This window comes from Geotrypetes seraphini, chromosome 14, assembly GCF_902459505.1.
Source record: "Geotrypetes seraphini chromosome 14, aGeoSer1.1, whole genome shotgun sequence".
Classification (NCBI taxonomy): domain Eukaryota; kingdom Metazoa; phylum Chordata; class Amphibia; order Gymnophiona; family Dermophiidae; genus Geotrypetes; species Geotrypetes seraphini.
In genome coordinates, this window is record NC_047097.1 from 59,420,069 (window position 1) to 59,438,308 (window position 18,240).

Sequence of the window (18,240 nt, forward strand, 5' to 3'; positions counted from 1 at the left end):
CTGGTCATCTACAAATCGTCCTCTATTATCCTCAAGAGTTTCGCAATCAATGTTCTTTGTTATGTGGAATGCAGTATGGACTCCATTTCGAATGTGGAAAGCGAAACTGAAACAAGACCCTACCTGTTGGAACTGTTTGAAAGAGCCTGGAACTCTTGATCACATGCTTCTTCACTGCACTATGGTTCATTCCTTTTGGACTCGTATATGGGACACCATAAAATCTATTACCGAATGTTCAGAAGCTATTTCCATAGACATTATAATCCTTCGTTCTCAACACCCTTGTTTCGCACTATCAAACTGCCCTCCTAAACTTATTGACACCATGATTGTGACAGCTCTTATGCACATTTTGTAAAATTGGAAGTCACCCACACTACTAGACTACACCTTTTGGTGGAACTCCTTGAGCATGTACCACAAATTCGAATCATATGCATATGAAAAGAACACGATATCTCGTTTATCTACAAATTTGGTGCGAAATAAATCACCTTGGTCATTCTTAGATTCATATGTTCATTCTGCCTTGTAGACACTTCTGCCTCTCTCTCTTTCTTTCTCTCTCTTTCTTTATCTCTCTTTTTTCTTTTTTATTTCAATTCATCTTCTCTGCTTTTCTATCCTTTCTATTTCTTTTCTTAGCAGTTTCAAATACTCTGAATTCTTCTTACTAATCTACTATATGCAAATAACAGCAATTATGGTTTCTTTTGTTTCTACATCACTATTTCTTATTCAATTTTTATGTATTTGAACTGCTTTCTGTATATTACTTATAATATTCAATAAAATTAATGAACTAAAAAAAAAAAAAAAAAAAGGAATGGGAGGAGTGGGTAAGGGAAGGAAGAGAGATGAAATAAATGCTGTTTATGGATAGATGAGAAAAGGAGAAAAGAAAAAGTGAGGAGATAACACACATGGATGGTGGGGAAGGGCAGAGAGAGGGAGGAGATAGTGTGCATGGATAGATGGGAAGGGAAAACATGGAAAGGTGGATAGATTTGAGGAGGAAGCAGAAAAATGGAAGAACGTTGAATGTTAAAAGTTGATGCCAAAGATGGATGTAGGGTAGAAAGTGAAGGAGAGAAAAACAGCAAATGGATAAGAAGGTTCTGGAGACAGAGGTAAGAGCAACCAGAGACTAGGAAAAGATGAGTAGAAAACTAAAATCACCAGACAACAAAGGTAGGAAAAGTGATTTTATTAGCAAATGGTGCTAATTGGGGGGGTTTTTGTCTTCATTTATTTATTGAAATTTTCCAATTTACAGTACAAGTAAGTTATACAATGATTGAACAATTGAATGGGTGAAATTACATTAAAACACATTATAAAGTGGGAAAGAGGGGAATAAACATAATAAATGATTTAACAAGATTAATCAGCATTGCTTAATATAGACAAATATACTTTTAATGCAGGCCATTTGCTATTGAATTTACTAATTGAATCAGTTTTCTTAGCATAGTAATATTCATATCTATAAGTTAAGCAGGTCAAATTCTACCACTTATCATATGACAACTGCCTTAGATCTTTCAAAGAAGAGCAGATTATATAGGGTTACCAGAAGTCCGTGAAAATCCACACATGTCCTCTTTTTAAAGGACTGTTCCAAAACCTGGCAGTTTGTCTGGGTTTTGGAAAGCCCCAGTGAGCTCCAGCTGCATCTGGAGGGCGTCCGAGCATGCGTAGATTAACATCCGCGCACACTTCAGGCCCTCCAGACGCGGCCGAAGCTTGTCGGGGGAAGAAGAGAGGAAGTTTGTGGGGGCAGGGCTGTTGGCTGAACTGGGAGGGGCTGTGGCAGAATGGGGCGGAGCCAAAGGCAGAACTGGGCCGGGCCCAGGGCAGAACAGGGTGTGGCTATGTGTCCAGTTGTTTTGTGGCCTGAAAAATAGTAACTCTAATTTTATACCTTGGAAGTGAAAGGGCGGCTTTTGCAGGCCTCTGATTCCTGGTATGTTTTGAGCTTGGGGCGGGAGGTCATCCTCTCTACATAAGCTGACAGGAGAGGGAAGGACTCCAAGCAGTCTGGATCCAGATGCTGGTGATTCTGGAGAAGATCCAGGAGGCTGTAGTCTGCATATGAAATCTGTGCCAGAAAAAGCAATACACGGTAATAATTAATGACATGCATTTATTATCCACCTTCCTGAAGCAAAGCATTGCACTTATTAAAAATGGGCCCGATATTCATAATTATTTCTCCCTCCCACTTTTTACAAAACCGTACAAGAGGTTTTTAGTGCCGGCCGGCGTGCTGAATGTTCTGTGCTACTCCAACACTCATAGCAACTCTATGACTGTCAGAGCAGCACAGAGCATGCCAGCTGGCTCTAATAAATGGTTTTGTAAAAAGGGGAGTTAATCAGGAGAGGTTCCTGCCTAGTTAAATTGTGCTGAGCACCTGGGAAGGGAATATTCAGTGATATTTAACTGGGCAGTGTTGGGAAGTTATATGGACATCAGCAATAACAGGGAGGGAATGGGATTTTTATATACCGCTTGGACCAGGTGTATTAAGTGGCTTGCAATCAGGTACTCAATCATTGTTTCCCTATCTGTCCTGGTGGGCTCACAGCAGGGGTGTCAAAGACCCTCTTGGAGGGCCGCAATCCAGTCGGGTTTTCAGGATTTCCCCAATGAATATGCATGAGATCTATTAGCATACAATGAAAGAAGTGCATGCAAATAGATCTCATGCATATTCATTGGGGAATCCTGAAAAACCAAATGGATTCCGGCCCTCGAGGATCGGAGTTGCCCATGTCTGGTCTAGTTCAATGGTTCCCAAACCCTGTCCTGGGGGATCCCCAGCCAGTCGGGTTTTCAAGATATCCCTAATGAATATGCATGAGAGAGATTTGTATATAATGGAAGCGACAGGTATGCAAATCTCTCTCATGCATATTCATTAGGGATATCTTGAAAACTCGACTGGCTGGGAGTCCCCCAGGACAGGGTTTGGGAACCACAGGTCTAGTTCAATAGTTCTGGATTAGCAGACACTTGGAGCCTGAAGCATGTACAGCAGGGGTGTCAAAGTCCCTCTTGGAGGGCCGCAATCCAGTCGGGTTTTTAGGATTTCCCCAATGAATATGGCATGAGATCTATTAGCCTACAATGAAAGCAGTGCATGCAAATAGATCTCATGCATATTCATTGGGGAAATCCTGAAAACTCAAATGGATTGCGCTCCTCCAGGAGGGACTTCGATACCTCTGGCTCACAGTCTAATGTACCCGTGGATTTCAATAAGATTTCTCAGGCTTTACAAATTGGTGAATCTCCAGTTAGGTCTTCTCAGAAGAGACTCACACAAGAGGTGACTCGGAAGGATTCATGGGAGCTTAATCAACGTATGGAAGAAATGTTGGTAACTGTAGTTTTCCAGAATCAACTTTTTGTCCACGAGGTGGCAGACAAATTTGTGAATGTAGACTCGAATATACTGTAGCTTTGTTGGATAAATGCTCCCAAGTGGTAGTAGCAGGTTACAGCTCTTCAGGCTACTTTGATTTCTTCAATAAAAGATTTTCATAATTTACATTTAAAATTAGAGGTAATGTAGAATGCTCGTCAAACTAGAAATTTGCGCTTTATATAATTTTCCTCTTACTCATTTGCTTTCTTTTGAGATATTGCTGAGGAAATACCTCGGTGAGACCTTAGCAAAACTCTACCTTGCTTCCAGTGATGAATCCACTGCCCTTGGAATATTTGGACAGAAGTCCCTCGAAGGGGCTCAGGTGTTTGGGCAGCTCCTCTAGGTACTTCTGTTTGCCAGTTTCCTGTGGTAGAAGAAAGAAACTAAAATTGTTTAAGGGTCCATTATATCTTTGCTGGGACTAGAACAGGACTGACAGCAAACCTATCTTCTTCATAAACTGCATCGTGTTCCCAATCTGTACTTACATAGTTCTGGAGGACGAGATATAGGTAACCCTGGCGCACGTCCTCCATGCCATCATTCACCATGTCAATCAACGCTTTTTCTTTGTCATTGCTCCCGTAGAGGCCTGCAGTGAAATTAAAGAACATAAGAATTCTATATTATCCTGTTCAAACTGGGAAGTCATATCCTACATCTTTCGCAACATTGTAGGGTAAAAAAAATCTCCAGGTGAAGCATCGTTTCTGGGAGTCCTGCTTATGTAAATTTATCTCATGCATATTCATTGTGAATATGCTGAGAACCTGGCTGGCTGTGGGTCATCAGGATAGGTCAGGAAATTTAGGAGGATTTTCAGCCAGATTTATGGATCTAAGTCTTTTGCTAAAAATCTTCCTATATTTGGGCGCCAAGGAATAGATTCTATAAATGGCGTCTAATTTTTAGGCGCTGGTCTGCACAGTTGTCAGTTAACCTCTAGACACCGCTTGTAAAATCACACCTAGCGATCAGGACAGGATTAATTCGTCGAGGGCCCCTAGGCACCCAAGTACACTGGGCCCCCTGCCCTGCCCCGCCCCACCATGCGCCCAGACGGAAACAGGAAGCTGCGTCAGAGGGAAGCTTTGGGCAAGCTGCACCACTTGCACAATTACAGTTCCTGTTGCCTTTCTTACCCGTGTTGCTTGCTTGTCTTACTTTCCGTCGATGGGGGGGGGGGGGCCCGCATTGCCGATTGATGCTGGAGGGGTCATTCGCCGTTTGGAAAAAACAATGTTCATGCGCTCCTTCATCGGGCCTCCCTGACCATTTTGGGCCCTAGGCATGTGCTTATCTGGCCTATTGGTTAATCCTGCCTTGCTAGCGATGCCTTAGCAGACTTAGCTGCTGCTAGGCGCTGATACATTAGGCTAGGCTTTATCTGACCTAATTTACTGCCGCCTATTTAATCTAATCTAGTATTACTCCTGTAATTGGATATGAGCTAGCTTGTTACTCCCAAAATTATGAGATATCTGTTTGATCACAAACCAGGTAAGGTAAAAAAAATCATGGCCACTAGGGGAGCAGTTAAATTTCCCGTATGTATCCTGCTCTTATGCTCCCCCAGTCTGATCTTAATTTTTCTAATTGTCTGGCCCACATATAGCAGACCGCAGGGGCACATTATAACATATATGACCCACTGAGAAGAGCAATTTGTCTGAAGTCTCAAAACAAACAATTGGTGAGTCTGAGGGTGACACCAGGTGGACATATGGAACAAATTCCTACATATGGTGCATGAGCCACAAAGCTTGTGTTCTCCATTGCCCTCCCCCCACCCAGTGGGCCATTTGGTGTTCAAAAGATTGGCAAGGTTCATAGGACGACGGTAAGCCACACAAGGTTTTTCCTTAAAAAGCTCATGAGCAGAGAGAACATTTCAATGTTTTTGGATGATACTGGCCATAGATTGAGCCTGATTAGAGTAGGCTAACACACAAATCTATCTATCGGTTCCTGTTTTGGTCTGAGGTTGAAGGAGCATATTCGGGTTAGCATAGCGGGCTCGATGGTATGGCCTTTGTATAGACCACTCTGGGTAACCCCTATCCCTGAATCGTTGAGATAATGTCTTAGCTTGCATCTTGAATTCTCTAGTAGTAGAGTATATCCGTCTCATCCGGAGAAACTGACTCACTGGAAGAGACTGTTTCAATCTTGGATGGTATCAACTGCTATAATGCAAATGAATGTTTCTGTCGTTCTGTTTGCGATAAACTGAAGTAGTCAGTTGCACTCCTTCCTCGATGACCCTAGTATCCGAAAAAGTAATGGCTTGTTCCTGAATAGAAGCAGAGAGCTTGAGATGACGACCCTGGAAATTAAGCCACACAAGGAAATCTTGAAAATGTTCCACGGTATCGGTACAGATCAAAAATACATCATCAATGTATCGTAGCCTCGGTATGACATGTTACTCTGTGCTAGTGTGCAGCATCTTCCCAATGCCTCATCCTGGTATATAGGTGTGAGTGTTTTTTATGGAGTGTGTGGCGCATTGGTTGGAGCTACAGCCTCAGCACCCTGGGGTTGTGGGTTCAAACCATGCACTGCTCCTTGTGACCATGGGCAAGTCACTCAGTCCTCCATAGCCCCAGGTACAGTAGATAGATTGTAAGCCCTCTGGGACAGATAGGGAAAATGCCTGTGTACCTGATTGTAAAACCGCTTAGATAACCTTGATAGGCGGTATATAAAAATCTAATAAAGTTGAATTTGAATTTTGGTTTTGGGTTTTTTTTTGGGGGGAGAGGGAGAAATATGGAGGATGCTCATTTTTTTGATGTATTTCAGGGCCTATAAGAACACAAGGGTTTGGTAATAGGCTGTACTGCTATGTTAAGGCTGACTTCTGGGAGGGTGGGCGGGTTTTAAAGGTATTGGTCGCTATAACATATTGAAAACTTTTGATGGTACTGTTTGCAGTTGTAGTCCCTGATTATTTTCGTTTGGACTTACGTGCTCTTTTGCTGCTGTTTGGTAAATTCTTGCTTTTCTGTTTCATCAATAAAAATTGTTTCAAAGTAAAAGGTACAGGAAAGGGAGCGTGTGCGTGCGGCAGGGGGGCGGGGAAGAGGATGGGTGAGGGGCACCTCTTACCCTCGCTACGCCACTGCTGAATAGCACACTTCTCTGGGTAGGAGACAGCCGACTTTGTAAACCTGGATATTCAATGCTGGTGCTCAGACATGGTCTGCCACTGAATCATGCTAGCAGTGGCCAGAAAAAAATGCCGCCGGCTGAATATCTTTTCCATAAACTTGGAGTGTTTAATTTCTAATTAAAGACTCCCCTTCTGCTTTTATCCGAGACTTTTAGAACTTCTTTAAATGGCATGAACAGCGGTAGCCGTGTTGATGTCGTGTCCTCTTTCTCCACAGAACCCCCAAACACCACTGCAAGGAAACCCCTCCCCAACTCTAGCACTCACCGTACTTCTGCCCGAGGTATCTCAGCATTGTGTTTGACTGATACAGAACAAAATCTCCATCTTTTAATTGTGGTAACTGACCAAATACCTAATGAATAAAGAATACCAAAAAGGGAGAAGTCACAAGCTGAGGAAATAAAGACCTGATATCACGATTTTTGCTAGTTGGGCTCTGTGCCCAGGTAATGGTAATTATTATTATTTTTTTTTAAATATAGCCTTGCTACTCACAGTTGTTTTCTTGAGGTCCACTTCCCCAGCCTTCCACTTCTGTAGAGACATCACCTCTTCCTTCCACTCAGCGCCTTGGTCCGCAAGAAGCAGCCGGGTGGATTCGGCACGTCCTATGGGTTTAAAATTAACCTTTATCTACTGTATATTGTGCTACTTAGACATATGTATTGCTGTACAAATGCATCTAAGAGATGGATTATTGCCAACATGGTACCAGAAGACTGGAGGGTGGCAAATGTAACACCAATTTTTAAAAAGGTTTCAAAAATTATAACCAGTGAGTCTGACATTGGTGCTGTACAAAATGATGGAGACTATTATAAAGAACAAAATTACAGAGCATGGGTTAATTAGCCAACATGGATTTAGTCAAGGGAAATCTTGTCTCACCAGTCTACTACATTTCTTCAAAGGGATGAATAAACATGTGGATAAAGGTGAGCTGGTTGATATTGTGTATTTGAAATTTTAAAAGGCATTTGATAAAGTACCTCATGAAAGACTTCTGAGAAAATTAGAAAGTCATGAGATAGAAAGTATGATTAAAACTACCAAAAGATTGAAAACCATCCAAAAAACAGTCATACGACTGATTTTCGACCTGAAAAAATCCAAACACTCCACTCCACTCCACTCCAATTGACTCCACATCAATCCAACCACATCACTCCAAAGATTGAGAACCATCCAAAACACAGTCATACGACTGATTTTCGACCTGAAAAAATCCAATCACTCCACTCCACTCCACTCCAATTGACTCCACATCAATCCAACCACATCACTCCAAAGATTGAGAACAATCCAAAACACAGTCATACGACTGATTTTCGACCTGAAAAAATCCAATCACTCCACTCCACTCCACTCCAATTGACTCCACATCAATCCAACCACATCACTCCAAAGATTGAGAACAATCCAAAACACAGTCATACGACTGATTTTCGACCTGAAAAAATCCAATCACTCCACTCCACTCCAATTGACTCCACATCAATCCAACCACATTACTCCAAAGATTGAGAACAATCCAAAACACAGTCATACGACTGATTTTCAACCTGAAAAAATCCAATCACTCCACTCCACTCCAATTGACTCCACATCAATCCAACCACATCACTCCAAAGATTGAGAACAATCCAAAACACAGTCATACGACTGATTTTCGACCTGAAAAAAATCCAACCAAGTCACTCCATATTTCAAAAAACTGCACTGGCTACCAGTCAAGGCCAGAATAATTTTCAAATCTGGTTGCCTATGCTTCAAAACACTATTCCCCTAGTGCACAGCTTTAGATATAGTTAAAGGGAGCTTCAACTATCAACCAATATCTCCACCTGATAGTATACCTTTCTATCAGTTAACTTGCATCCCTTCACTTTTTAACTTTTTTAGAACCTCAGCGCCACCACTCAGAGCTCAATTGGATTTCATTGCTCTAAGCTTTATGTGCCAGCTCCTCATCGGTTCCTTAATTTTTATATCCGTTGGCGGCTAAATTTATAGGTAAGTGAGAGATGTTAGACAGCTTAGCTTTAAACAAATGTAGCCATGTCTGTCTTTTTTCAGGGTAATGCTGATAGCTTTTGTTCTGTTTTAGGGGCAAAGCCTTGATAAAGCTCTAGCAGCGAAACATGTCGGCGTGATGTTTCCCCTAGCCAGAGACCACAAGTTCCAAGTTAAGTACATGCTTAAGTACATGCTTATAAATCAAATAAAGTAAAATAAATTACACAAAAGCTAATACACTAAAAATAAATAACGGATATCAAAATTAAGGAACCGATGAGGAGCTGGCACATAAAGCTTAGAGCAATGAAATCCAATTGAGCTCTGAGTGGTGGCGCTGAGGTTCTAAAAGAGTTAAAAAGTGAAGGGATGCAAGTTAACTGATAGAAAGGTATACTATCAGGTGGAGATATTGGTCAAAACACTATTCGGCACTACACCCACCTACCTTCTGAATCACTTTGTCCTCCAAGACAAGCTCCGCTTCTCACGCAGAACATTACTATTCGCCTTCCTGACTCCCAAAGGAAGCCAATTCAAAAGATTCCTCGACAAGACACTTTCCTTCCAAGCAGAAATCTGGAACAATACTCTAAGTGACTTACTCCTTAACTCATCGTCATACCAATCATACAGAAGATCACTGAAAACCCGTTTATTTGACAAATTTGTTTAACTCCCTTAATCGTTTTCCTCTACGCCTTCCAACGTGCTCCTATCTCTTGTTGTATATAACTATGTTACACGCCTGTTTGTTTCCTCCTACCTCATGCTCAAGATATAACTTAGCTGCATTCATGCAGCCTCTCTTGTTGTAAACCGTCTTGAACTGAAAGGTATGATGGGATATAAATAAAGCTATTATTAAAAGATAGAAAACAGAGAGTAAGGTTACAAGGTTAATATCCTCAGTGGATAAGGGTATATAGCAGGGTTCACTATCAACAATATGCAGGTAGAGTAAGGTTTGTTTAAATTCGTGTATCAAATATACATGCTCACTCTTTTGAACAAGTTAAACTTGCATTTCAAACTTATACCAGCACTCTACTTATATAAGGAGGAAAAAAGCTTCAGATCCCCGTGCTCATCCAGAACGAATCTTGCTGAAGACTAGAAAGGGTAAGAACCTCACGGACTAAATAAAAAACCTCCTTACTCACTAATAAACCAACACCCTCCCCCCCCCCTTTTCTCTCCCTCCCCTCCCCGCCTTTGGCCTCTTCTCCCTCCCCCTTTTCCTTGCAATCCAACTCTGATAAATTCCTACTATAACTCAAACATTTCCTTCCCCGTTGCTTGTGATTCCGACAAAATGTTGTAAATCCGTGTTCAGATCGGTTACTAATTTAATTGATGTGAACCGCCTAGAACTCTTTGGGTATGGCGGTATACAAGAACATAATAATAATAATAATAATTATTTGTACTTTTAAACTCTGTATGGAGGTATTAACACTATCATTTGCTCTGAAAACACAGTTCTGCAACACAGTCCCATAACCGTAATTCAAACAGTTCTAATCCATTGATACTTATAGAATGGCGTGTTTGTACAATGAACTGAGGTAGGCAACAGTAATTACTTATCTTGTCAATCAGCACCATTGTTATAATCGTGTTGCAAAACCAGCTGCCTGCTCATGTAAGAACTGCTTGCCGAAGCTGTTCGGTTTACCGGACATCTGGTAGCCCTAACTTTGGTATCATTAAGTACCGTTGAGGTAGGTGCTGGTACATTAGGCCAGGTTTTACTGAGCCTAATTTACCAGTGCCTGTTTCGTATGCCTAGTGATGACCTATTCCTTGCTTCTAACCACGCCTACTTTTCAGGTAGGCATTAGTAGGTATCGGAGGGCTCCTCGGCTTAGGCGTTGCTCTGAGATCTGCACAGAACTCTTAAGCGCTCTTTAATCAAGCCGCGTTAGGGTATTTATTGCAAACCGCTGGGGTAAAAGCTCTGACATTCATAGAATCCCTATGAGCATTGCAGCTTTTATCGTGGCGACTCGCCATAAAAAACCCTAACGCAGCTTGATAAAAGGGGGCCTTAATTAATTTTTTTAAAATTGATGTCAATTAACTTCAATGGCGCAGTCTATTACCACACAATATAAGCTAATTAACAGTTTAGTTAGGCATCATTGTGTGTCTGCGAGCAGGACGCTTAGCGACTCCTAACCTAGGTACTATTTATAGAATCTAGCCCTTAGTTGCTTTGATGATACTTATGCACTTAAATGTACATTTACCTGTGAAAGCGCTGGCATTCTATAAATTTATGTATAAGTAGCTTGTATATGAGGATGCCCAGTCATAGAATTTCTCTTCGCATGTTCCTGTATTGGTGCCCCCTGCTGGGCTGTGTGTGCACCTGCATATCTTTGTATATCTTTTGTGATGCTGCAGAGCCCTCTGTGGATATGCACCCTCTGCTGGGCTGTATGTGCATATGCATATTTTTGCTTATACTTTATGTGGGCCTGTGTGTCCCTGTGTATGTGTGGCAGTGTCTGCTACCTATGTAGCTCTATAGAATCCTCTGTGTGCCCCCTGCAGGACTTTGAGTGCACCTGCATGGTTTTGCATATCCCTTGCATGGTTTTGTATGGCTTTGAGTACATCTGTGTGGCTGTGTTCCTGGTGCTTAAAGCCTCCTTTCCTTACAGTTCCTGAGGGAAAGAAAGAGAAAGACTTTCAGACTTACCTCTCACGGGAAAATATGTGAGAATGTAGCCAGGCACTGCAAAAAGATAGAAGCATATAAATTACAAATTAAACTTGGGGGTGGGGCTGAGAGAAAAGAAAGTAGGAGAAAGGTGAATTTTCTTTTGTATCATATGAAGGAAACAAATATGAGAGTGTGACACTTGTAGAATTTCTTTCCATGTTGCCTCGGGCAGCGTTACATAGTACAGAAAATGTGCTGAAGACTGTAACATAGCATAACATTTTATTTCTATCCTACAAAACCCTTCGGATCAATGCGGGTACCAAAAGAAAACTACTGCACATACACAGCGAATTGCAATTGCAATAGATCACAGTTCACAAATTACAAATAGTGGCAGCCTATGACCTTCTGGGGCTCCCAGGCACCAACAGTTTGGAAATCTTCCTTCATAGTTTGTAATAGTAAAAAATAAACTATGGTATCATACAGAAAGCAGACTTTTTACTATAACAATTACAAATATGACAAAATATCATGTGCTCGCTATGTCAATTGGATAATGCAACTGTGTATAAGGGGCTGCAGCAAGACACGCACACGGACACCAGCTGATGAGGCATTGGATCATCCCCACCCTCAAGGATTTCACACACATGCATACACAGACACGCAAACATGCACAGACACATGCATGCACACACAAGCTAGACACACCCACCCTCAAGGGTTTCACACACATGCATACACAGACACGCAAACATGCACAGACACATGCATGTCCACACAAGCTAGACACACCCACCCTCAAGGGTTTCACACACTTGCATACACAGACACGCAAACATGCACAGACACATGCATGCGCACACAAGCTAGACACACCCACCCTCAAGGGTTTCACACACATGCATACACAGACACGCAAACATGCACAGACACATGCATGCGCACACAAGCTAGACACACCCTCCCTCAAGGGTTTCACACACATGCATACACAGACACGCAAACATGCACAGACATGCATGCGCACACAAGCTAGACACACCCTCCCTCAAGGGTTTCACACACATGCATACACAGACACACAAACATGCACAGACACATGCATGCACACACAAGCTAGACACACCCACCCTCAAGGGTTTCACACACATGCATACACAGACACACAAACATGCACAGACACATGCATGCACACACAAGCTAGACACACCCACCCTCAAGGGTTTCACACACATGCATACACAGACACACAAACATGCACAGACACATGCATGCGCACACAAGCTAGATACACCCACCCTCAAGGGTTTCACACACATGCATACACAGACACACAAACATGCACAGACACATGCATGCACACACAAGCTAGACACACCCACCCTCAAGGGTTTCACACACTTGCATACACAGACACGCAAACATGCACAGACACATGCATGCGCACACAAGCTAGACACACCCACCCTCAAGGGTTTCACACACATGCATACACAGACACGCAAACAAGCACAGACACATGCATGCGCACACAAGCTAGACACACCCTCCCTCAAGGGTTTCACACACATGCATACACAGACACGCAAACATGCACAGACACATGCATGCGCACACAAGCTAGACACACCCTCCCTCAAGGGTTTCACACACATGCATACACAGACACACAAACATGCACAGACACATGCATGCACACACAAGCTAGACACACCCACCCTCAAGGGTTTCACACACATGCATACACAGACACACAAACATGCACAGACACATGCATGCGCACACAAGCTAGACACACCCACCCTCAAGGGTTTCACACACATGCATACACAGACACGCAAACATGCACAGACACATGCATGCGCACACAAGCTAGATACACCCACCCTCAAGGGTTTCACACACATGCATACACAGACACACAAACATGCACAGACACATGCATGCACACACAAGCTAGACACACCCACCCTCAAGGGTTTCACACACTTGCATACACAGACACGCAAACATGCACAGACACATGCATGCGCACACAAGCTAGACACACCCACCCTCAAGGGTTTCACACACATGCATACACAGACACGCAAACAAGCACAGACACATGCATGCGCACACAAGCTAGACACACCCTCCCTCAAGGGTTTCACACACATGCATACACAGACACGCAAACATGCACAGACACATGCATGCGCACACAAGCTAGACACACCCTCCCTCAAGGGTTTCACACACATGCATACACAGACACACAAACATGCACAGACACATGCATGCACACACAAGCTAGACACACCCACCCTCAAGGGTTTCACACACATGCATACACAGACACACAAACATGCACAGACACATGCATACGCACAGAAGCTAGACACACCCACCCTCAAGGGTTTCACACACATGCATACACAGACACGCAAACATGCACAGACACATGCATGCGCACACAAGCTAGATACACCCACCCTCAAGGGTTTCACACACATGCATACACAGACACACAAACATGCACAGACACATGCATGCGCACACAAGCTAGACACACACGTATGCACACAGACTCAGCCTAGAACAGCTCTGCAACTGGAACTTGGCACTTGCACAGCGTCGGCACTTACTTCTTACTGGTGAAGCAGGTGTTTCAGAGTTAAGTTGTCTCACACTCTTGTCTCTGGTGCTGTTTTGTCCTCCCACTCTGACCTGAGGCTTTATCTATCTGTGTTTCCTGCTATGTCATTGTGAATTCAGGGCAGCACTGAAAGTAAGGCTGGAGGCAAGGCCCATGGGAGTAGAAAAGCATTCAGCAGCTTTAGATGGCTTTGAGCCAGAGGGCTTGGATTCCTAAGAGGAAAGAAAGAGGCAGAGACTTAAACTGAAATAGGGGAAGAGACAGGGGGGGGGGGGGGGAGACAGCAAACCCATATTTGCCTCTGTCTCCCATAATTCTCTAGTTACTGAAGGCGTGTATGGCAAAGGTGGTCACCTAGAGCAATGTTTCTCAACTTCTTCAAGCCAAGTACCCTCTAAGCCTAGCAAATACCAACTGAGTACCCCCGCCCAAGCTCCACCCCAGGCCCACCCAAACTCCGCCCCTGACTCCACCCCCATAATAATAGTGCTAATTGTACTGCAATTTCTTCTGTCCATTTTTCATATACACACACAATATAATCTTATGGTACAAACTATTTTATTTAATACTAGACCCACAAACATAAGTGTGGAAGGAAAATATTTTAATAAGTACAACACCCTCCTACTCAATAACACACTCAACGGAAGAGAGGAGAAATAAGGAAGAGTGCCACAATTCCTGTCAAATGCGAAGGCTAAATAGACATATGAGAGACCCAATGTGAAGGAAAAAGCCTCAGAACCCCACCCACACCACCTTGAATAGAACAAAGTGTGGGAAAATGACTTGGGGTAAGTCAACTCATCGGCATAAAAAAACCTTTCACATTAATAATAACAATAACTTTATTTTTCTATACCGCCAACACCCAAAAAGTTCTAGGCGGTTTACAGAATAAAAAGGACTGGACATTTCAGTGATGATACGAAGCACACAGAAAAGCAGTACAATATTTCAATAGTGAAAAATACAAAAAGAAAGTATGACATAGTCATCAATCAGGTAACAAATTTTTTGAACAAATAGGTCTTAACCAATTTTCTAAAGGTGCAATAAGATGCACCAGGAGTGATTTGTGTAGTGGAGGGAGAGCCTGAGGAGCACCGGTGTGTCCGGTAATATGCATATGGAGCAGTGAAACTGATACCCCTGACGCAGCAAGATACCGCGAAACGGGTGGTTCCCCGTTGGGTTCACTGGCTGCTTTGCCTTGGATTGTGAACTGAGAAGTGTCTGGAGAACGGTTTTCTTTTTCATTGACCTCTTTTGCTTGATTTTGGACCGCAGTGCCACAGTGCCCCTCGTCCACATTTTCACGTCTTGGGGTTGTGTACCCCGGGTGCTATTGGACAGTACTCTGCAGGCTATTATAGTGCCTTTTTGCTTTACAGTTTTTTGTGTGCATGCAGGAGTGTTTTATAGAAGTGGAGATTTTTTGCCAAATGAAGCAGAACTGAGGCTTTTTCTCCACTTCTTTTTTTTCTTTGTTTTTTTTTTGTCTCCTGGTTTAACAATTGAGCTTACAATTAAGTTTACAGTAAAATGTGGAGGGTTACAACCCCCCAAACCCCCCATAACGCCGGCGCCATGTCTATTAAGTAAAGTGGGGGTTCCCCCCCACGCTCCCCCCCGTCGGAGCCCTAAAAACAGTAATTTAGAGCGACGCGCGCCTCCGCGCTGCGCTCAATTGTCCGGGCGCGCCTTTGTCTTTCGCGCCGTTGTCTATGAACCCTTGTCCGCTGTTGATTCCTGCAGTACAGTGTGGCAGCCCTCGTCACTGGCTCACCCAAATGTGTCCTCTATTCTATTCTAATCTCTTTTTTTTTCTCTTTTTTTGTATTCTTCACACTTTCTACTTCTAATTTTTTATCCTGTTTCTGTGCTCTTTAATAAATAAATAGATATACTAATAACATCTTCAAAGTCATTTCCAGGATCTCAATTCATTGGATTTTTTTTTATCTCTTCCATATGTTTTCATAGTCATTTCATTCATTTCAATTAGAGAATGACACGGTGACAAAATTCATCACCGTTCCTGCCCACGCGGATAACCGCGGGAAATAATCCCATGTCATTTTCTAGTGTCTATTTCAACCTCGGTCCTTCTACACCAGCATTCTTCAAAACAAAGCTTGCGGGTCAGTGGTTGTGGCCATTCATACTCTGATTCTTATGGGAGCCAAGGATAATGAAGCCATTGTGACATCACTGATGTGATTGGCTCTTAGGCACTGGTGGAATGAGGCATTATGACATCACAATATCTGCTCTGGAATGTTGCTGCTCAATCTCAGCATTCTTCAAAGCAAAGCTTGCGGGTCAGTGGTTGTGGCCATTCATACTCTGATTCTTCCCTCTCTCCTTAAAGAATGACATGAAGATGGTTTCCCGCAGTTATCCGCGGGGACGGGAACGGTGATGAATTTTGTCACCGTGTCATTCTCTAATTTCAATAACTTATGATTCTTTCTAATTCATTTTCAAGTAGTATACTGAAAATTTCTTATCCCTTAGATAACTTAGCTTTGTTAGTGCAATGGCGCTGTTACACTACGCCCCACCAACGCGTTTTGTATCTTCCTCAGGACGGGGGAAGTGCCTTAACAACTACCTTTCATTCATTCGCTTTCTCGCACTGCACATTTGGGTGAGCCAGGGACGAGGTTCTGCCACACTGTACTGCAGGAATCAACAGCGGCCAAGTGGCATTCTGAGATTCCCATTGTGTCTTTTAAAAGTATTATAAGCTGCTTCATAAGGCATGATATAAATTTAAACAATAGTTTGAAAAACCTTTGAGTGGATTGATATTATAGAGCGCCTAATAGGATTGTGATAACAATGGTGCCATTTACAGACTGGACCTTTATAAATAAACAAAATAATTAATTAATTAGTTAATTAATTAAAAGAAGGATTTACGTGCAGTAATGGCTTTCTATTGTATTGTTAACAAGTACATAAGTAAAGCCAGGCATCCAAAATCAATATGTATCAAAGCCATTAATTTAAACTCATTAAAGAATTAATTTACAAACTCATTTAATGAGTCTCAGACCCTTTCAAGCAAGTCTTGTAAAATGAACTCATAATAAATTCATGATTTATTTAATGAGATTAATTAATGCAAGCAAGTATTGCATGCTTTTGCTGGGATGTTGGCACAACACTTATTTTAAAATATCTGGAGCTCTCTATAATGTTCCCCCGTGAATTTGTGGTTCGCGAATCGCGGACTCGCTCATTCGCAGTCTGCTCCGACCGCCTCTTCCTGTAGTAAAGTTGGGCTACACCAATCAGGAGCTGCATGTCAAAGGAACTGACCCCCTGAACAACCAGTTCTTCATAATTGATTCCTATTATTGGATAGTCCTATCACTATCCCCTATTTCTCTGATAGTACCACCCTCCCCCACCCCCCGATTAATCAGGTAGGTGCAAAGATTGCCTGATAATAAATTGACTACCCAATCATTAGTAATAGTACAGAAGCTTTCAATAAATAACAAACTCTTCCTAACCCCATGCATCCCAAGTCATTGAGTCATGGCAAGTACATGAGTTTCTTGGAGCAGATTCTGAGGGTGATCATAAGAAACATAGAAACATTATGGCAGATAAAGGCCAAATGGCCCATCCAGTCTGCCCATCTGCTGTAACCATTATCTCTTCCTCTCTCTAAGAGATCCCACGTGTCTATCCAAGGACCTCTTGAATTTAGACATAGTCTCTGTCTCCAGCACCTCTTCCGGGAGACTGTTAGATTACTCCGGAGCCTCTTAACCTCTTAACTTCATCCTATGCCCTCTCATTCCAGAGCTTCCTTTCAAATAAAAGAGACTCGACTCATGCACATTTACGCCACGCAGGTATTTAAACGTCTCTATCATATCACCCCTCTCCAAAGTATACAGATTGAGATCTTTAAGTCTGTCCCTATACGCCTTATGACAAAGACCACATACCATTTTAGTAGCCTTCCTCTGGACCGACTCCATCTTCTTTATATCTTTTTGAAGGTGCGGCCTCCAGAATTGTACACAATATTCTAAATGAGGTCTCACCAGAGTCTTATACAGCAGGGGTATCAATACCTCCTTTTTCCTACTGGCCATACCTCTCCCTTTGCACCCTAGCATCCTTCTAGCTTTCGCTGTTACCTTTTCAACTTGTTTGGCCACCTTAAAATCATCACATTCAATCCCACCCAAGTCCCGCTCTTCTGTCGTGCACATAAATTTTAACTGGCAGCAGTTGTAAGTCACTCAATCATCATGCTA

At 42.6% G+C, this 18,240-nt stretch overlaps 1 protein-coding gene across 1 annotated transcript; it reads right to left on the reverse strand.

Moving 5' to 3' along the window:
• Positions 1-1,194: 1,194 nt before the first annotated feature.
• Positions 1,195-14,163, reverse strand: LOC117348633 (glutathione S-transferase P 1-like). Its single transcript, XM_033920971.1, has 7 exons — positions 13,941-14,163; positions 11,341-11,376; positions 7,113-7,225; positions 6,882-6,969; positions 3,928-4,031; positions 3,696-3,803; positions 1,195-2,104 (listed from the first exon to the last, which is right to left on the reverse strand). Coding segments are annotated over exons 1-7 (633 nt in total). The 5' UTR covers positions 13,942-14,163; the 3' UTR covers positions 1,195-1,921.
• Positions 14,164-18,240: the final 4,077 nt, after the last annotated feature.